The sequence below is a fragment of the Schistocerca cancellata genome, chromosome 2 (genome assembly GCF_023864275.1).
Source record: "Schistocerca cancellata isolate TAMUIC-IGC-003103 chromosome 2, iqSchCanc2.1, whole genome shotgun sequence".
Taxonomy (NCBI): domain Eukaryota; kingdom Metazoa; phylum Arthropoda; class Insecta; order Orthoptera; family Acrididae; genus Schistocerca; species Schistocerca cancellata.
Window position 1 is genome coordinate 195473756 of NC_064627.1, and position 22158 is coordinate 195495913.

Here is a 22158-nt window from a genome sequence, read left to right on the forward strand (position 1 = left end):
TAACAATAAGAACTGACAGTCACTTTATAAACAAATTATTACACATAAGTGACTGGCAATAAGGAAGAAAATGTGATATAGTCTCAAAAAACGTGAACAGAAAAAAAAACTGGAACAGTTGTCCCATGCTGTATTCCTAATGGTCGACTATACAAGGCATAAAATTTTGTGGACAGAAAATTACAATGTAAGACCAAAGTCAGAAAGGAGCTTTATGGCTCAGCTTGACCAAAAGATGGGATCAGTTGACAGGACACATGCTGAGTATCAAGGAATCACGAATATGATAACAGAGTGATATTTTGGGGTAAATAATATAGAGGGAGACCAAATGTTGACTACTGCAATCAAAGTGGAACAGCTGTGGCTTTCATAAGTTATACAGAGATGAAGAGACTTGCATGGGTTGATGAGCAATAAGCCCTGCATCAAACTAGTGTTTGGATTGGTGACCACAATAGCACACAATATTAAAAGTTGTGGTAACATATTGTCACTAGTATGAGGACAGTGAGATTTAAATACATGCTGTTTCCAATTTTGTAACATGTACTAGTGATACAAGCAACTGCTTCACTTTGGTGAGTTGCAAAGTTCCATTTGATGTACTGGACACAAAATTGTAAGTACCAGTTGTTGCTGGAGATGTACTTTTAACTTCAGGATGCTAATCATCACCTTGCCTGAGTAATATAGCTTTGTTGTTATCAGTGTTCATTAGTGGTTTCTCACTACTGAGTGATCTGTGAAACATATAGTATGTTATCACATGAGATTTACAGTCAAATTTGCAAATGGAGCACCCTAAATATATCTAAAATTTAATTTACAATAAGAAGCTGAAATTTTGGGTCTAAATGATATTTCACATTCCATTCTTATATTGTGTGTGTGTGTGTGTGTGTGTGTGTGTGTGTGTGTGTGTGTGTGTGTGTGTAAGAGAGAGAGAGAGAGAGGGCAGGAGAGGGAGAGAGACATAGAGAGAGCATGCCTGTGTGAAGATGAGGGAGAGAGCAAGACAGAAATACAAACAATTTGAAACTGTATTAGTGACCCATCCCAACATTGCACAGGTAGCACTAGGTATCAATGGCTGGATGACTTGTCTGGCATAGCGGTAATACATTATACAAACAAATTTTCCCCTTGAATCAGCTTATTTGTTAGTGGAAACCGTATCAAAATCCCTATACAGACAGACATGTTTGGCAGGGTCTTCAATTGATCTTAGTTCAGCCAGTTTGCTGGTTGTATGATTTAATTAATATGTTTATAACCAGTTTATTCCATGCGGATCATGTGTGTGGTGGTGGTGGTGATGGTGGTGGTGGTGGTGGTATGTGTGTGTGTGTGTGTGTGTGTGTGTGTGTGTGTGTGTGTGATACTGGACATGTGTATGAATTTGCAGCATGTCATGTACTGTAGGCTGCTGGAAGAAGATTGTGTTTAAAGGCCACAAAAAATATAACAATATAAAAAAAGAGAAAGCACACCTAATCTGTATATGCTTGACGTTGCTTCAGTTTGGGGGCAATCTGAATGTCACATTACTGTTGAAGACTCAAGGTAGACAAGATCGCTAGCAATTCTTTTTATTACTATGTTTACTAGCATGACCGCTTTAGATAGGTCTATGCTGTCATCATCAGATCTTGTAACACAATCAGTTGTACATGCCAGGACATCAGCGCAGCATGTAGTATGTTTTAATCCTTCAAGAATAATGCAATTAATCTAGATGTGTAGCACATGGTAGTACTTCTCCTGTAAACCTCAGTATGTAATGTTCATTGTTGAGTCTCAGTGCTGCAATTTTTTGTCAGGGGCTCGTCATGGCATATATTTCCACCTTACAATGCAAAGAAGCTTGTCCGTATCTAGGTTTGAATGAAGGGAAGCAGAAAGCTGAAAGTTGAATCATATGCTGCTCTGCTGCAAAGAACATTTTGAATGTAAACCTATCAAAGTCGCATCCCTTGGAAAATTTTTTACTTTTTGCAGAGAAAAGTAAAAGTCATAGATTCCGGATTTGAATATTTTTTCACTATTCAGTCATTCTCAAACGATTGCATAAAATGCTTGGAAGTTAAGTAACTCACTGCCTGTTATTCGAAGTGTGTGCAGTGAATTAAAAGTGCAAATTGGGATCATTACTCTGAGGAAAGCAGAAATTGACAGTCTGTAACTGTCGTTTTCTTTTCTTTTTTCCCCCCACCACCTGTAGCAATCTTTCGAAATTTTCTGTATTCGTCTGCAAGAAATTCTGGCTCCCATCCCATTCTCTATTTGTAAGGTGTCGAGAAGATCTCGCCCATGACTGCTTACTTCTTTAAAAAGCTCAAGAATGGACCAGTGTTTATGAGGACGTAAAAGGCCTGTGGCCCTTTCTCGCCAGTTGAGATTCGTTTTCCAATCTTATGCATAAGTTAGAAGTGACCAAAACAATTATATCTGGATACATTAAGTCGCATCACTCTGACTGCATCACGCCGAACACATTCCTCCCGTCGTTGGTACATCAAAGTAAGAGGAGCGTTCGCTCACTCTGACTTGTCAGTTTGGTGGTGGTTGCATAGTACTGCACGGAGCTATGCTCCTACATTCTGACATTCACTGCTAGGTGACAATGGCATTGTTTTCACTGCAGTGGGAGTCTAATTCAGTTTAAATCAACTAATTTGTACAAAATCTTTATAAATTATACAAACAAACCTTCCTTGTAAATAATTCAACCTATTAGTGAAAACCGCATCGAAATCACTACAGTAGTTTCTGAGATTAGCCCAAACATCCAGACAAAAGTGAGCAGGGGACTTCAATTTATGTATGTACAGAATAGACAGCTAGATAGACAGAAAGAAGATAGAAGATGGTAGACTACAAAGTTATCTGGTTTGTTTTTCATTTTTGTTCACATAAGACATGAAAAAGTCCACATTTCGGAAAATCTTATTAATAATGAAAGACATTATAACAAACTTAAAGATAAATGTATTTTGTTAGCAAGCTATAAGACACAGAAAGAAACGATTATTTTATATAGGTGCGTAATCTATCGCAGACAGTTCATGAACACCGTCTGATATTAGATACTGACTTTCGTTAAAACAAAATACTAAATGTTATTGCTTCAAAAGATTTTTATTTCATCATTCCTGATTACATCATAAAAATAAAACAATTTCAGTGAATGTGTGAATACATTTCGTTGTGTCACTAGAGTCTCCTTTATCCCAAAAGTATTATTATAATGGTAGACTTATATTTACTACATATTTGTCTGTATACCTGTGTATTTTCGCCAGGGTTCCCCACAGATACAGAATGAATGAACTGCACCAATTTGTTTCTGATAAGCTATATCCTTCCTGTACTTCATCTTAATATTGTTTCAAAAGGCTCCTATTTCTTGCAGTTACTTGTTTATCATGGTACTATATTTGATCTTGTACTTTTTTTTTAAATTATACCTGTTCTTTTCAGTGTGAACACTGACAATTCGTAGGACAGAGTTTTCAGTACTCTAAATGAATCATGCTGAATATCCTACTTTATCACCCTTGAAGATGTAGCTGAGTGTAGCCACTGTTTTCTGAATACAACCTAACACAGTACACAAGATTAAAGCTTTCAATTTGTACAGAATGTGCACCATGTGCAGTAGAGCTGCCATCGGTCTGGCAGTGATACCAGTGGGTAGACAGCTGGTGAAGAAGATTAGGACGAACACCTTCCAGGGCGCCACTATCACTTGTCTCTGGTCTCTGCCATGCCTTTGAAGATGCCCTTGTACATGACGTCAATGGCCTTGCTCCAGGCTTGCTCCCCTACGGGGCTCTTGTGAATGTCCAAAGCATCCCTCAGGAGCTGCATCAACACATCCTTCAGAACCTGTGAATAACACAACAGTGTCAGAGTAAGTGGCCACCAAAGTCGTAGCAACGGAGTCTGTACCGGTGATACAGGGGAATTATCCTTTTATGTTGCACTTAGAAATTAAAATTATGGATTTCGTGTGTTTGTTTATTGCACACTAAAATGTTTACGTAGATATGTAGAATATTTGGAGCATGTAGGAAGTGGAGTCAGCATTTTACCGCCATAAAAACACACAGCTCGAAGTTACAGCTAAGCATCTCACTATTATTGTATAGACGGGCTCATAATTGCACTGTTTTATCTCAGAAGTTATTATGATCTCTTCTTAAAGGATAGGATGAAGGGAAATGCTATACTTCTATGCGGTACATCTTGGACTGTAGTTTGAAAATCACGACTACTTGTGACATGAAAGATAAATTAAAAGAAATACCTACGTCAAAAATGGCTCTGAGCACTATGGGACTCAACTGCTGTGGTCATAAGTCCCCTAGAACTTAGAACTACTTAAACCTAACTAACCTAAGGACAGCACACAACACCCAGCCATCACGAGGCAGAGAAAATCCCTGACCCCGCCGGGAATCGAACCCGGGAACCCGGGCGTGGGAAGCGAGAACGCTACCGCACGACCACGAGATGCGGGCTAACCTACGTCAGTCTCTCAGATAATCATGTAACTTATCATTTCAGAGCCTGTTGAGACAGTGGTTTGTGGAAGCAGTCATCCGATTTAGATTTTATTTGGAGCAGGGATTTTATTTACTTTTAAGTGTGACCCAGTATGTGGCTGTGCCGCTAAAATGTCACTTCAGCCGCTAGCGACAACAGGCGACGAGCGTCCGATGGAATTTCATCGACCCATTGTAGTGTGGTTCTATCTGCCAGACTAGAAAGGATTGGTTGGTTTTCCTACACCAACGTTGAATGAGTGGGATACTCACAACGTATTATGAACATTGTGGTCTTCTCACGCTCGATTAAACGTGAGAGGTTTTCCCTTGACTTTCTGTTGACCTCAAAAATTCTGCCAGCAGTAATACCAATATTTCGAGTACTCCTGACAGGAGGGAGCACTTTTCATAGGGGTACTGTTAGTAGGAGAAAGGGGTGGCCAATGCGAATGCCCGCACTGTGTTCGTGGGCCTGACCTGAGTGGTGAAATATTTTAGAGTTGGGTGGCAGAGCCCACGGATATAGCGGGCAAATCGGGCGCCACCTTGGTTGAAGATGATCTCTGACAGTGTCACTTGTTTTTGATGTATTTTGGTGATACGTACTGACACACAAAGTCATTTTCTTAGGATGGAGAACCTCAAAGAATCCACAAAAGCATTTCCAGTGCGTGTGTATGGAGTTCTGAGCAGTTTTCTTACACTATTGGCCATTAAAATTGCTACACCACGAAGATGAGGTGTTACAGACGCGAAATTTAACTGACAGGAAGAAGATGCTGCGATATGCAAATGATTAGCTTTTCAGAGCATTCACACAAGGCTGGCGCCGTTGGCGACACCTACAACATGCTGACATGAGGAAAGTTTCAAACCGATTTCTCATACACAAACAGCACTTGACTGGCGTTGCCTGGTGAATCGTTGTTGTGATGCCTCGTGTAAAAAGGAGAAATGCGTACCATCACGTTTCTGACTTTGATAAGGGTCGGATTTTAGCCTAACGCGATTGCGGTTTATCGTATCGCGACATTCCTGCTCGCGTTGGTCGAGATCCAATGACTGTTAGCAGAATATGGAATAAGTGGGTTCAGGAGGGTAATACGGAATGCCGTGCTGGATCCCAACGGCCTCGTATCACTAGTAGTCGAGATGACAGGCATCTTATCCTCATGGCTGTAACGGATCGTGCAGCCACGTCTCGATCCCTGAGTCAGCAGATGGGGACGTTTGCAAGAAACAACCATCTGCGCGAACAGCTCGATGACGTTTGCAGCAGCACGGACTATCAGCTCGGAGACCATGGCTGCGGTTACCCTTGACGCTGCATCACAGATAGGAGCGCCTGCGACTGTATACTCAACGACGAACCTGGGTGCACGAATGGCAAAACGTCATTTTTTCGGATGAATCCAGGTTCTGTTTACAGCATCCGTGTTTGGCGACATCGCAGTGAACGCACATTGGAAGTGTGTATTCGTCATCGCCATACTGGCATATCACCTGGCGTGATGGTATGGGGTGCCATTGGTTACACGTCTCGATCACTTCTTGTTCGAACTGACGGCACTGTGAACAGTGGACGTTACATTTCAGGTGTGTTACGACCGGTGGCTCTACCCTTCATTTGATCCCTGCGAAATCCTACATTTCAGCAGGATAATGCACGACCGCATATTGCAGGTGCTGTACGGGCCTTTTTGGATACAGAAAATGTTCGACTGCTTCCCTGGCCAGCACATTCTCCAGATCTATCACCAATTGAAAATGTCTGGTCAATGGTGGCCGAGCAAATGGCTCGACACAATACGCCATCACTACTCTTGATGAACTGTGGTATCGTGTTGAAGGTGCATGGGCAGCTGTACCTGTACACGCCATCCAAGCTCTGTTTGACTCAATTCCCAGTAGTTATTATGGCCAGAGGTGGTTGTTCTGGGTACTGGTTTCTCAGGATCTATGCACCCAAATTGCGTGAAAATGTAATCACATGTTAGTTCTAGTATAATATATTTGTCGAATGAATACCCGTTTATCATCTGCATTTCTTCTTGGTGTAGCAATTTTAATGGCCAGTAGTGTATTTTGATTTTTGTAGTCAGTTGTGTGCTTTATTGTGCGCGCACGCGGTGTGGTAGGAAAAAGCTAGTATTTCTATTCAATTTTTTTTTGTCAAACACATGAGTAGTAATAGAATAGTTAGCCAAACACATTTTGGATTTCAAAAGCGCCACTCTATGGAATCAACTTTTTATACATTTAATGAGTACATAATGAAAACCGAGCAAGTTGGTGCAGTCGTTAGCACACTGGACTCTCATTTGGTAGGACGACGCTTCAAACCCGCGTCCGGTCATTCTGATTTAGGTTTTCCATGATTTTCCGGCCGCTGTGACCGAGCGGTTCTAGGCACTTCAGTCCGGGACCGTGCTGCTGCTGTGGTCGCAGGTTCGAATCCTCCCTCGGGCATGGATGTGTGTGATGTCCTTAGGTTAGTTAGGTTTAAGTAGTTCTAAGTCTAGGCGACTGATGACCTCAGATGTTAAGTCCCATAGTGCTTGGAGCCATTTGAACCATTTTTCTTTCCACATACGTCTCGCTAAATAATTGTGAGCGCATACGGAGGCTTAGAGAATAATAATAATAGCAGTGCCAGAGGTACCCTCCCCTACACATGCGGTATTTACAGTGGTATATCACGAACAGAGAACTGTCTAGAATCGCCATTATTATTCCAGCAATACAAGCTCCATATTGAGAATAGGATGCTAACCTTGAACTCGTCTTCTGGAACCTTGCGCCGGCCGTGATTGTTCCCAATCTTCAGTAACATCTCTTCCAGCACTTCAGGGTCGTCCAGGTTGCAGACGATGGAGTCTATGGAGTACATGACGCTGTTGGCGTGCGCCTTCAGCCTCTTGGACGTTGCCAGCTCGTCGCGCGGCATGTCCGCGAAGCTGGAGAACCTCTTTTGCGCAGAGGGCAGCTTGTCGAAAAACCTGTGAAAGAAGCAGGGACACCGTCAGGGGGTCGTACAAAATAACAGCTGCCCTACGTCCTCCCATAGGTTTCCAGTGTTTACATTTGCACTGACTTCCGTAAAATATAGCTAAATCCTGAAAATTATTGTAGTCACACGAATTCTCTCAGGCAAAATATTAATTATTTTACAAATTATTATCACCCAGAGAAATAATTTATTAAGAGATATATATAGGGTGTTTCAGAAATACTTTTACAGGCTTTGAGAACAAGTTCCCTAGACTAAAACAAGAAAAAATGTGTAGTAAACATGTGTTCCAATAGACACAGGCATTCCCTTAAGAGATATATGCATCTGTTCACCTTCGCTACTGTGAAACACATCACTTCTATTGAAGAAGTGCTCATAGCTCATAAGATTGCATTTTAGAGTCAATGTTTACCGGATTTTTTTTTCGGGTTTTGGTCTACACTACCACATCCCAAAGTACGGAAATAAAAGAACTTGCACAAGAACACATCTGTTTCGCAACATCGAACATGAATAAGTGGTCATAGCTCTTAGTGTATGCATTTCGGACCCGTGTTTACCACAAAATTTGCTTTGTTTTATGTAAGGAAACTCTTCCAAATGTCTGTAAAAGTAATTTTGAAACACCCTTGATATGCCACTTACCTAAGGAATCATCTCCGAACCTGGTAAAAATCACCATAAAGAATGAATAAATCGACAATTGATACGCCCTTTTTCTAGCCAGAGACAGATGATTCGTCCCTTACATCAACGAAACGAAGCCATTAACATTTTCATGAACCAGAAAAAAACAAATGATGACATTTTTACTAAAGCTGTCAATCAGTTTTCTGTCAATTAACCAGCACTCAAAAAAGGAAAGGTACATACTGCAATGCCTCCCACATGTCAGCAGTCAAAATCCGACATTTGCCTGCAAATCCTGCTCTCGGACGAGGAACTGATGTCAAAGAGATGCTGCCAACGGCGGGAGAAGATTTTCGGAACTAGATCTGATTTAACAAGCTGTTGTTATCTCAAACAAAGTGTGCAATCAATTCTTTAGACAATTTATTTTGCAGGAAGAAGTGTTTGTACGTGCTGTGGTTAAAGCGGAAATCGCCAAGATCTGTTAACTTTGAAGCCACATCTTTAAATTGATCATATCTCTGGCAGAAACCACAGAAAACAGCGAAAACCGCATCTACACAGTGCACTTGATATATAACTACAACAACAAAGTGAAAATCTGTGTTTTAAGGGGACACAATGTTCTCTTGGTTCCAAGTAGTTCTTAAACTCCAGAACATATTGCAGCATCCCAGAAAACAGGGACGTCCCTGCACCTGTGGCCACTGGGGCGCAGATGTATTAATGAGATATTGCCAGGAGATACCGCGCTAAAACTGAGTATACCCACCACTGGCGTTGATAATGCCCTCAGTACAGCGAGGAAGAGCGTTCGCAAGTATATTCAGGTATGCCACATCCACCAGACGTCACTTATTGGTGATTGGATCATGTAAATCTCCCAAATTGTGGGGATGTTGACTGCTACGATTCACTTGGTGTTTTTTACGGTATTAAGATTGAGTAATTTAGCGGGCCAGTGGAGATGTGGTAGGATGCCTGAGGTTTTTTTTTCTCTTTTTTTTCTTTAGGGCGCAAAAAACAGCTGGGGTCATACACGCGTAAGTCAAAACTAGAGAACACGAACATAGAGTGGGGTCCGTCAATACAGGAACGTATGGGTGCAGCCCTGTGAACTCACCTGATCTCATATTGGGAGGCGAGAATATCTACAGTAAATTAATCATGATAATAATAACAAACATACCAGCAGCTGAGGCAACTGAAATTATAAAAGACAACCTCCTCTGATATACAAAGGCAGCCCCTGTTGACACGAACTCATAAAATTACTACAGCTCGCGCTATTTCAAAATTACTTTGGATTTTATAAGAAAGTATTGTAAGTAGGCTGTTTATGTTTTCTTATTGGCAACGTTACGTAGCGCTCTGTACGAAAATCACTGGCTGTGCTGTGTGCAGTCTGTGGCTAGTTTGCATTGTTGTCTGCCATTGTAGTGTTGGGCAGCGGCAGCTGGATGTGAACAGCGCGTAGCGTTGCGCAGTTGGAGGTGAGCCGCCAGCAGTGGTGGATGTGTGGAAGGAAATGGCGGAGTTTTGAAATTACATATATTATGACTTTTGATGATATTAAGGTAAATACAGTGTTTGTTCTCTATTAGAATCTTTCATTTGCTAACTATCCCTATCAGTAGTTAGTGCCTTCAGTAGTTTGAATCTTTTATTTAGCTGGCAGTAGTGGCGCTCGCTGTATTGCAGTAGTTCGAGTAATGAAGATTTTTGTGAGGTAAGTTATTTGTGAAAGGTATAGTTTAATGTTAGTCAGGGCCATTCTTTTGCAGGGATCTTTGATAGTCAGATTGCGTTGCGCTAAAAATATTGTGTGTCACTTTAGTGAATGTTTGAGTACGTTCAGTTTTGCTCAGCTGTTTGAAAAGCAAATAGTGTAAGAGGTTTATCAGCACAGTCGTGTATAATTGTTCTAAGGGGACGTTACAGTATACACACAGAAAGGTAGGATACCAAGGGGAAATTGCATGGCAGGTACCATCGCAGATACGTTTTTCAAATTTTATTGACATACTAGAAAAGAAAAGAGATGAAAACACGATAAACAAAACACAAAAGACAACATTCAGATCGTAGATCTACATATTGCACAATATCTCTTGCAAGAAATATCCCTGACTACCTAAGGTATGATTTATTTGAAAATGTGAAGCAGCATTGGAAGGATTTGCCATTTTACAAGTATAAAAAAATCACGTGACATTTGTATAGAAGGTAAATTCTTAATCTATATTAACAACATATCAAATACAAAAAATTACGTTCCAAGATGATTTATGGACGTCCTGCATAGTATAGGACAATATAAAATCACGTAGATGTAGAATAAAACGATATATAAATGTGATGTCAACAGAAGCACTTATCGGTGGCACATATGCTGAAAAAAGCTTGTTATAAGCTTATGTAATCAACAAGAAATAAACAATTTGCAGCTAATTATGTCAAAAGTATAAAGAAGATGTCACATTATGACCTTAGCCCGCATCTCGTGGTCGTGCGGTAGCGTTCTCGCTTCCCACGCCCGGGTTCCCGGGTTCGATTCCCGGCGGGGTCAGGGATTTTCTCTGCCTCGTGATGGCTGGGTGTTGTGTGCTGTCCTTAGGTTAGTTAGGTTTAAGTAGTTCTAAGTTTTATGGGACTGATGACCATAGCTGTTAAGTCCCATAGTGCTCAGAGCCATTTGAACCATTTTTTGACCTTATGCGAGCTGCAGACCCAGCAGAGAAGAAGAAGAGAGTAACACGTGGTCACCAAAAATGATACATACTGGTTCATGTTCAGGGTAACCTGAATGAGCTGGCCTAAGTCGTGATCTGAAAATACCGTCGCAACGTCACAGATCCACCTCTGGCTGGAACTACACCCTCCACGCACTGTATGTTAAATCTTCATTGTGTTCTCAGTGCACTCACTGCGAAGAATTTGAGAAAAGGGAAAATCGTGACTCGTCGGACCACAGTATGGCCTGCAGTCAGCTGCTGTCCAGTTTTATGTGCGCGCCTTTGTGGGCAATACGGTTTTGCCAAGTGCCCTACTCCATATGTCAACTGCATGCAGTTCTCTTCGCAATGATCACTCGGTAACTGGTGAAAATTCACTGACAGCAACGATTCCTGTCTGGTTGAAAGCGGCTGTACATGATAAGTGTGACACTCATCCCTGGTCCCTCTCGGTTAGGGTCTTTCTTCGACCACTGTTCTTACGGCACGTGACATGGTTGCGTGTGGTGTACCACTCTTTGTACACTCATTGGAAGGTCTGCTTTGAGACACCAACAAATCGGACAACTTCGATGATGGGCACTTCCAAACACTATAGCTCTTTCCTGCCATTATATCACGTCTCAACGTCATCCCTCATTTTCTATGATCGACTGGCACATACTGTTACGCAACTCTTTTTCTGGAAACGGTCAATTACGTATGCAAATTCATAATGAAAGAACAATTTGATAGAAATACTGAACTGAGGTCGAGGAATACGATAAACAGAGGTACTAGTGATTGTTGGTAATTGACTAATCCAGCCCTACTCTTCTTTTACTCTTGATTCGAATTTGCACGGTTTGTAGAAGTGAAAGAACATTGAGAGCATTATGAGCAGTGGAAGAAGCACTCAGATTGCCAGGGACAATAGAGCCAGCCACCATCCCTAGAGCCAACTCACAGAAGACTTGCGGAGGGAGAGGAGAGGGTCCATTGCCCATCGGCCATCAGCCGCGCTTCTGTTGTGCCACACCGCGACGTACACCTTCGCTATGAATGAACGAATATAGGAACTTCAGTCGTGAAAACTCTTGGGAAAAGCGTTTTACAAGCTTGGAGTGGAGTGAGAAGGTTCATTTTTTAGCAGAGGACACTATTGTGCCCCAATGTAGACGGTTAACTGTTCCTTAGAAAGCACTGGACATCAGAGATAAACATCTCAAAGACATATTGGGGTCCCGCAGTTGTGGGAACGTACTGAGTCTCCAAAATACAAATGTTGACACAATGTAAGAACTGCCAGCATTGTTGTTGTTGTGGTCTCAGTCCTGAGATTGGTTTGATGTAGCTCTCCATGCTGCTCTATCCTGTGCAAGCTTCTTCATCTCCCAGTACCTACTGCAACCTACATCCTTCTGAATCTGCTTAGTGTATTCATCTCTTGGTCTCCCTCTACGATTTTTACCCTACAGCTGCCCTCAATACTAAATTGGTGATCCCTTGATGCCTCAGAACATGTCCTAGCAACCGATCCCTTCTTCTAGTCAAGTTGTGCCACAAACTCCTCTTCTACCCAATCCTGTTCAGTACCTCCTCATTAGTTATGTGAGCTACCCATCTAATCTTCAGCATTCTTCTGTAGCACCACATTTCGAAAGCTTCTATTCTCTTCTTGACCAAACTATTTATCGTTCACGTTTCACTTCCATACATGGCTACACTCCATACAAATACTTTCAGAAACGACTTCCCGACTCTTAAATCTATACTCGATGTTAACAAATTTCTCTTCTCCAGAAACGCTTTCCTTGCCATTGCCAGTCTACATTTTATATCCTTTCTACTTCGACCATCATCAGTTATATTGCTCCCCAAATAGCAAAACTACTTTACTACTTTAAGTGTCTCATTTCCTAATCTAATTCCCTCAGCATCATCCGACTTCATTTGACTACATTCCATGATCCCCGTTTTGCTTTTGTTGATGTTCATCTTATATCCTCCTTTCAAGACACTGTCCATTCCGTTTAACTGCTCTTCCAAGTCCTTTGCTGTCTCTGACAGAATTACAATGTCATCGGCAAACCTCAAAGTTTTTATTTCTTCTCCATGGATTTTAATACCTACTCCGAATGTTTCTTTTGTTTCCTTTACTGCTTGCTCAATATACAGATTGAATAACATCGGGGAGAGGCTACAACCCGGTCTTACTCCCTTCCCAACCACTGCTTCCCTTTCATGTCCCTCGACTCTTATAACTGCCATCTGGTTTCTGTACAAATTGTAAATAGCCTTTCCCTCCCTGTGTTTTAGCCCTACCACCTTTGGAATTTGAAAGAGAGTATTCCTATCAATTGTCAAAAGCTTTCTCTAAGTCTAAAAATGCTAGAAACGGAGGTTTGCCTTTCCTTAAACTATCTTCTAGGATAAGTCGTACGGTCAGTATTGCCTCTCGTTTTCCAATATTTCTACGGAATCCAAACTGATCTTCCCCGACGTCGGCTTCTACCAGTTTGTCCATTCGTCTGTAAAGAATTCGCCAGCATTGGCAAACGTAAATGAACTACAGTTCAGAAAGAGAAATAGGACGGTTTCAACGAAGACCGCCTCATTGATCACAGAGAGAGAGAGAGAGAGAGTGAAGCGAACTTTGTCAGTGGAAGATGGTAAGACAAATGCTGTTGGTTAGCCTTCTGGAGGAAGGGGCTATTATTTTCTAAGGAGAATATGTATGAGTCAGTGCTCAGAAGATCCAGAGCCCGAACAGTCTGAATTTAGTAAGAGAGACAAAACACGGCAGTGCGAAGTTTCAAATGTTCAAATGTGTGTGAAATCTTATGGGACTTAACTTCTAAGGTCATCAGTCCCTAAGCTTACACACTACTTAACCTAAATTATCCTAAGGACAAACACACACACCCATGCCCGAGGGAGGACTCGAACCTCCGCCGGCACCAGCCGCACAGTCCATGACTCCAGTGCCCTAGACCGCTCGGCTAGTCCCGCACGGCACTGCGAAGTTCCCTAGTAGTAAATCTTCGATCAGAAATCATCTCTCACTCTCGATCTTCAGGAGCCTCCGCCTCCAGACTTCCACCCTGAGAGCCAACATCAACTCTACCGGCCTACCACGCCACCTGAGCTGACCTAGAAAAATTTCGAGCTGATCTTCACTTAGAAGCTGGGGAGGGTCGTCCGTTCCTCCAGTGATTGATTCTCAAGCCTCTTTAGTCTATGCCTGCGATACTATGGTGAGATCGAGGCACAACCACATTATGTGCAGGGGTATTGAAGTCATTTCACACTAATTCATTTATTTCAGACTTCACTCTGAATATTTGTGTTTTAACGCCAGAGAAGTCTCCTTTCATTTCAAGCCACTGGTGTGATGTATTTCCTTATGTACTGTTAGTATCATATTATTTTCAATGAACGTCACAACAATCACTGAGAACTTCAGAACTACAATTAATTCGACTGAGCGATTATCATCATCTTTCCCTGCAAACTCTATGTCAGATATGCCAAGGCCTTATTCTATTAATGATGCCACTGTTTTCCAGTCGTTTTGTCGATACGTTTATCGGAATAAATCAAAGTAAATGTGATTTGAGTCTCAGTTAATACAAATTTCCCCAGTCATTATATTGGAGGGCACTTAGATATTATTGCGACGCCTGGAAAGCTTACCTTTCAGTTTTATAAACCAAGCCACCTTACATTACACACCATTTGACTGCTCCGGCTTACGCCAGCAGTGGAGGGTCACACTACTGCCGGGTACCAATTCTACACCATCTACGGTGCTTCCAGCGCTTATGTACCAGCGGTCGTAAAACGGTTAAAATGAGTGATACCAATATTTCCTGAGCAGTGAATACCTTGAACATTCATAGCGTATGCAAGGTGGGCTGACCTCAGGAAGAGCTGGACGCCATTATTGGTGATGTCCTTCCTGACAGAGCCCCACGTGGTGACGACGAAGTCCTTCTCCCGCGGCGTCAACCCTGTCACGGGGTCAGGGACCTCCGGCAGCGCGGGTGTCGCCTTGCCGCCGCCCCACAGGAAACTCAGCAGCGCTCCCATCCTGATACCGTACGCTGTCTGCTCCTGCAATGGACACACACGACGTCTCAAAATCAAACAAAGAGTAGCATGGTTCTTTCTCCCCAACCCTTCATCATAATAATGGACACGGTCACCAGAGATATTAAGAAATTTGCAGATCGGACACTGCTGATCACCCATAGTGCTCAGAGCCATTTGAACACTGCTGATCATGTTCTTCTGGCTGCTGAAGACGGTAACTACCGTCAAAGACACGTCCAAATATGGACGAAAAGCCTTGAGCAGTTCGAACTAGGCCTCAGTGTAAAGACGCCTGAACAACTGTCAACAGGTGCAGCTAATACGGCCATTACCAAGATAGACGGTACAGATCCTCAAGTACTTTGGTTCAAAATTCGCTCACTCGTTCACGACGTTACAAACTGCGTTAGCAATGCATGGCTTAAATGTAGGACAGTGAATGGCGTGCTTTGTGATACGAATATATCGGACCAACTGAAATCCAAAATATACCCTCTGCAATCCGTTCAGAGGCCTGTATGGTGCAGAATGTTGACCTGCAGCAAAAGAAGCTACGATTTGCGGTGATAGCAACCATAATGCTTCGCTGGATCTGATCTGACACCTCATGATCATGTAACCAATGATAGAATCCGCTCGTGGTGCAGACTGGCACTTACCAGTGAGAGGATGAGGGAAAGTTGTCTTCGGTGTCACAGACTTCGAGCAAATCAACAAGCAACAGCAAAAGCGGGTTTTCGTTGAAAGTCGATGGTAAAAGACATATTGGGAGATGAGGCAACGTTGGCTGGATGCTCTCCATGCAGTCCTCAAAGTATTGAAGCTCCATCCTCACCAAGCACTAGATCTCAGCAATCGGAGACACAGCCATAAGGGCTGATCCCACTGTATTACGGGACAAATACGGAGAAATAAGAAAAAAAAGAAGATGAACTTATATGGCGATATTGGGCGGGAGACACTGACGGGCTAGCCAACCACATAACTGGGATGGGGTTTCTTTCCACGCGGTGTACGATAGTGTGCACATCGAGTATAGGTGACGGTGATGGGGGTGCATATGCATAGAGTGGTGTCATTTTTCTTTTGTGTCGTGATGACAGAAAGAAGATGATGAACCTGGGCTGACACATAACATACGTCTCTCCAATAGTACCAAGGGGACTGCCGGAATTAACATCCTCTTGCGACAGATCACCATCACGAATCTTACATCTCCATATTTCACGAGACACTATAAAGAGGTTTGGAATTTAATCCATGGTACTGGAGCAAAGTCTCTGATGATCAGAAAATTTACGCCAAGCCCTCGCCTCCTCTTACTGACCAAACACTAGTGGGAGAAATTCTTCCCTCTCGAGGACCAGGAACACATCATAGGAAGAGGGCATGGATGTACAATTTAAATGTCGAATGGAATTATTGACTAGGATATCAAACAGGCTGGTTTCTGCCACGTCTCGAAAAAGGCGTCCTTCCTCCGTGCTCAGTGCCCAGCTTTCCTTGCGGGCATGTGAGAGTTGTGTCATATGTGTATTTGTAGAGCGCTGGTGAGTGTAAAGGTTAATTAGTTGATTTAGGGAAGGAGACCGAACAGCGTGGTCACCTGTCCCAGCGGATTAGGGAAGGAAGTCGGTCGTGCCCTTTCAAAGGAACCATCCCAATATTTACCTAAAGCGATTTAGAGAAATCACGGAAAACCTAAATCAGGATTGCTGGACGCATTTTTGAACCGTCGTCTTCCTGAACGCAAGTCCAGCGTGCTAACCGCTGCGCCACCTCGCTCAATGAGTGTAATGCATGTGCGTATAATGTAGTGTTATGTTTGTGTTATATGATGGTGACAAAAGGGAGCGGATGAAACCCGGTGCCGGCACATTACCTACTCCTCTCATTAGCACCAAGGAAGACGCCGAACTTAACGTATCCATCTGAAGGACAGATCACTATCAACAGTGTCACATGTCTTTCACTTCGTAAGACACTGCAAAGAGAATCCAGGACACTGGTGCGAAGACTGCTGATCAGAAACTTTATGCCACCGCCAGTCCATGACTCCAGTGCCCTAGACCGCTCGGCTAGTCCCGCACGGCACTGCGAAGTTCCCTAGTAGTAAATCTTCGATCAGAAATCATCTCTCACTCTCGATCTTCAGGAGCCTCCGCCTCCAGACTTCCACCCTGAGAGCCAACATCAACTCTACCGGCCTACCACGCCACCTGAGCTGACCTAGAAAAATTTCGAGCTGATCTTCACTTAGAAGCTGGGGAGGGTCGTCCGTTCCTCCAGTGATTGATTCTCAAGCCTCTTTAGTCTATGCCTGCGATACTATGGTGAGATCGAGGCACAACCACATTATGTGCAGGGGTATTGAAGTCATTTCACACTAATTCATTTATTTCAGACTTCACTCTGAATATTTGTGTTTTAACGCCAGAGAAGTCTCCTTTCATTTCAAGCCACTGGTGTGATGTATTTCCTTATGTACTGTTAGTATCATATTATTTTCAATGAACGTCACAACAATCACTGAGAACTTCAGAACTACAATTAATTCGACTGAGCGATTATCATCATCTTTCCCTGCAAACTCTATGTCAGATATGCCAAGGCCTTATTCTATTAATGATGCCACTGTTTTCCAGTCGTTTTGTCGATACGTTTATCGGAATAAATCAAAGTAAATGTGATTTGAGTCTCAGTTAATACAAATTTCCCCAGTCATTATATTGGAGGGCACTTAGATATTATTGCGACGCCTGGAAAGCTTACCTTTCAGTTTTATAAACCAAGCCACCTTACATTACACACCATTTGACTGCTCCGGCTTACGCCAGCAGTGGAGGGTCACACTACTGCCGGGTACCAATTCTACACCATCTACGGTGCTTCCAGCGCTTATGTACCAGCGGTCGTAAAACGGTTAAAATGAGTGATACCAATATTTCCTGAGCAGTGAATACCTTGAACATTCATAGCGTATGCAAGGTGGGCTGACCTCAGGAAGAGCTGGACGCCATTATTGGTGATGTCCTTCCTGACAGAGCCCCACGTGGTGACGACGAAGTCCTTCTCCCGCGGCGTCAACCCTGTCACGGGGTCAGGGACCTCCGGCAGCGCGGGTGTCGCCTTGCCGCCGCCCCACAGGAAACTCAGCAGCGCTCCCATCCTGATACCGTACGCTGTCTGCTCCTGCAATGGACACACACGACGTCTCAAAATCAAACAAAGAGTAGCATGGTTCTTTCTCCCCAACCCTTCATCATAATAATGGACACGGTCACCAGAGATATTAAGAAATTTGCAGATCGGACACTGCTGATCACCCATAGTGCTCAGAGCCATTTGAACACTGCTGATCATGTTCTTCTGGCTGCTGAAGACGGTAACTACCGTCAAAGACACGTCCAAATATGGACGAAAAGCCTTGAGCAGTTCGAACTAGGCCTCAGTGTAAAGACGCCTGAACAACTGTCAACAGGTGCAGCTAATACGGCCATTACCAAGATAGACGGTACAGATCCTCAAGTACTTTGGTTCAAAATTCGCTCACTCGTTCACGACGTTACAAACTGCGTTAGCAATGCATGGCTTAAATGTAGGACAGTGAATGGCGTGCTTTGTGATACGAATATATCGGACCAACTGAAATCCAAAATATACCCTCTGCAATCCGTTCAGAGGCCTGTATGGTGCAGAATGTTGACCTGCAGCAAAAGAAGCTACGATTTGCGGTGATAGCAACCATAATGCTTCGCTGGATCTGATCTGACACCTCATGATCATGTAACCAATGATAGAATCCGCTCGTGGTGCAGACTGGCACTTACCAGTGAGAGGATGAGGGAAAGTTGTCTTCGGTGTCACAGACTTCGAGCAAATCAACAAGCAACAGCAAAAGCGGGTTTTCGTTGAAAGTCGATGGTAAAAGACATATTGGGAGATGAGGCAACGTTGGCTGGATGCTCTCCATGCAGTCCTCAAAGTATTGAAGCTCCATCCTCACCAAGCACTAGATCTCAGCAATCGGAGACACAGCCATAAGGGCTGATCCCACTGTATTACGGGACAAATACGGAGAAATAAGAAAAAAAAGAAGATGAACTTATATGGCGATATTGGGCGGGAGACACTGACGGGCTAGCCAACCACATAACTGGGATGGGGTTTCTTTCCACGCGGTGTACGATAGTGTGCACATCGAGTATAGGTGACGGTGATGGGGGTGCATATGCATAGAGTGGTGTCATTTTTCTTTTGTGTCGTGATGACAGAAAGAAGATGATGAACCTGGGCTGACACATAACATACGTCTCTCCAATAGTACCAAGGGGACTGCCGGAATTAACATCCTCTTGCGACAGATCACCATCACGAATCTTACATCTCCATATTTCACGAGACACTATAAAGAGGTTTGGAATTTAATCCATGGTACTGGAGCAAAGTCTCTGATGATCAGAAAATTTACGCCAAGCCCTCGCCTCCTCTTACTGACCAAACACTAGTGGGAGAAATTCTTCCCTCTCGAGGACCAGGAACACATCATAGGAAGAGGGCATGGATGTACAATTTAAATGTCGAATGGAATTATTGACTAGGATATCAAACAGGCTGGTTTCTGCCACGTCTCGAAAAAGGCGTCCTTCCTCCGTGCTCAGTGCCCAGCTTTCCTTGCGGGCATGTGAGAGTTGTGTCATATGTGTATTTGTAGAGCGCTGGTGAGTGTAAAGGTTAATTAGTTGATTTAGGGAAGGAGACCGAACAGCGTGGTCACCTGTCCCAGCGGATTAGGGAAGGAAGTCGGTCGTGCCCTTTCAAAGGAACCATCCCAATATTTACCTAAAGCGATTTAGAGAAATCACGGAAAACCTAAATCAGGATTGCTGGACGCATTTTTGAACCGTCGTCTTCCTGAACGCAAGTCCAGCGTGCTAACCGCTGCGCCACCTCGCTCAATGAGTGTAATGCATGTGCGTATAATGTAGTGTTATGTTTGTGTTATATGATGGTGACAAAAGGGAGCGGATGAAACCCGGTGCCGGCACATTACCTACTCCTCTCATTAGCACCAAGGAAGACGCCGAACTTAACGTATCCATCTGAAGGACAGATCACTATCAACAGTGTCACATGTCTTTCACTTCGTAAGACACTGCAAAGAGAATCCAGGACACTGGTGCGAAGACTGCTGATCAGAAACTTTATGCCACCGCCTCTTCTCACCTAGCAGGCCACACACTAGCAGCGAAAATTTCACCCAGCACCGGGATTCGAATCGATTTACCTCCATATCGAGAGCAGCGCACTGGCTTGCGTTAACGAGTTCGGCCATGGAAGTACGAGCGTCGATGGAAAGGAGTAGAGAGTGCGGTTGGCAGAAGTATAAGGCTTGCTGACGACATGGTAGTGTTAGCGGAATCGAAGCAGTTGCTTCATGAAATGGTGCAAGACCTATTTCTGAAACGAGAAGAACTTGGAATGAAAACAAATAAGAAAAAGGTGAAAGCATAGTACTTTGAGGAAAAGGAGAGAAAGCCAAAGTAACAACAGACGGACAAAAACTACAGTAGGCTGCAAAATTAAATAGTAGGTAAGTATTATAGCGGAGGAGTTAAAATGTGATACAGACATAAGCTCGAGAATGGTGGTAGCCAAGAAGGTGTTCTACAAAGATGACATTCCTATGCGAGCAAATGAACAAAAATCGGAGGAAAACAGTGGCTATTTCTCTATGCAAAGCATAGCTTTCTACGTGGCAAAGATGTGGAAATCAATAAATAATGAGGAAAGAAGCCTGGAAGGAGTCGGAAAGAAACTAGAGGGAGGTGCTGAGAAGAGGTTAGGAGAAAATAAACTCCTTACACACTATATGGAAAACGCCAAGCCGAATAACTGCTTACTAAATGGCCTGAGGTGGACCAAAGCGTTAGCGACTTGCTCACTTTGTGAAGCTCTTTCTCTTGAATAAATCAGCCATATTTTCTGAAATAGTAATTAGTTGTTTGTCTCTATATGTACATCATATCTACCGATTTCCGTCCCATTCGAATAATTCCTTCATGATTCGTCTTTTTTTTGTCTTAGAGTTTATTATATGTGGTTAGGGCATAACAGTCAGTCAGTGCGACTGATGTGAATATTGGTATGAGGCAGTAGGCAGTGTGTCTCTATTAATCGCGGACAACGCCAGGGGCGTAAAGACCTCTAATGTACCTCAACGATACGTAGTAGGACCGTTATTGTCCATGGCATTTCTTAATGGCTTAACGAATAACGCTCTTAGTTCTCTCAGGCTGTCTACAAGCGAGGATAGGGAGGTTACGCCGTTGCAAAATTTTTGCTGTCAGCTTACCCTAAAGATACGTAGATGCAATGTAATTTTTGTACCCAAGAGAAATTAATACAGCTTGTAAAAATTCGCCCTGAAAACTACAGTTTTAAGAGTTCTGGCGCAAACCAGACTCACAGAAGTGAAATTCGAATAATTCGACGAAAAGGTCCCATAACGCTTGACACTGCGATCAGAAAGATACAATGTCACCTTCGCTATTCAAACTTGTATTAGAGCAGGGGAAGCACTATCAAACAGGGAATTTAAGTTCCCTCCCATAATTAAATCAAGTCACATACGCTGTATGCAGAAGTTATAAAGCAACTATTTACAGTTTTATTTCTGTTTGTACAGCGAGTAAGAAAATCGTGTATTTGGATAAATATCTGGTTCATAACCACATAAAAATTTGTTCGAGCTATTGCTTGTAGTAAGAACTCCACAATCCAATATTGTAGTCCAGGGGGTAATTACCCCGTCAGGAGTGAAATCAAATGTTCTGAGGGGTGAAAACAGAAAGGGTTTGCTTGTGTCTGTCACGAAATTAAATCATTTTTAAATGATAATATTGGTTATATGAGTTATCAATAATTACTTTTTCTCAATTATTAGCATTAATGCGTGACACTATGCGGAGGAGATAATTGGTTACTTATATAGACCACTCACTACATACATACTTTGTGCTTTTTACCATACATCATGACGGGAAACGTTAGACATAGACGTAACAAATACCAAATGTTTGATTAAAGTGTGTTCTCCACATTGTAATAGTTTCTGCAGTAGACCAGAAATTGCGTCGTTACTCACTTCGAA

General features: G+C 42.9%; 1 protein-coding gene across 3 annotated transcripts in view; it reads right to left on the reverse strand.

Moving 5' to 3' along the window:
• Positions 1-3054: 3054 nt before the first annotated feature.
• LOC126144425 (uncharacterized) overlaps positions 3055-22158 on the reverse strand; it is an 88060-nt gene continuing 68956 nt past the window's right edge. The window contains exons 1-3 of one of the 3 annotated variants that reach the window (XM_049915492.1): positions 18004-18216; positions 7327-7552; positions 3055-3891 (exon numbers count right to left, since the gene is read on the reverse strand). In XM_049915492.1, coding sequence (XP_049771449.1) covers positions 3748-3891; positions 7327-7552; positions 18004-18173 — 540 coding nt within the window. In that variant the 5' untranslated portion in view covers positions 18174-18216 and the 3' untranslated portion in view covers positions 3055-3747. Of the gene's footprint in view, positions 3892-7326; positions 7553-14832; positions 15027-18003; positions 18217-22158 lie in introns of those variants that run through there. The other 2 variants (XM_049915491.1, XM_049915490.1) reach the window with 2 other exon arrangements.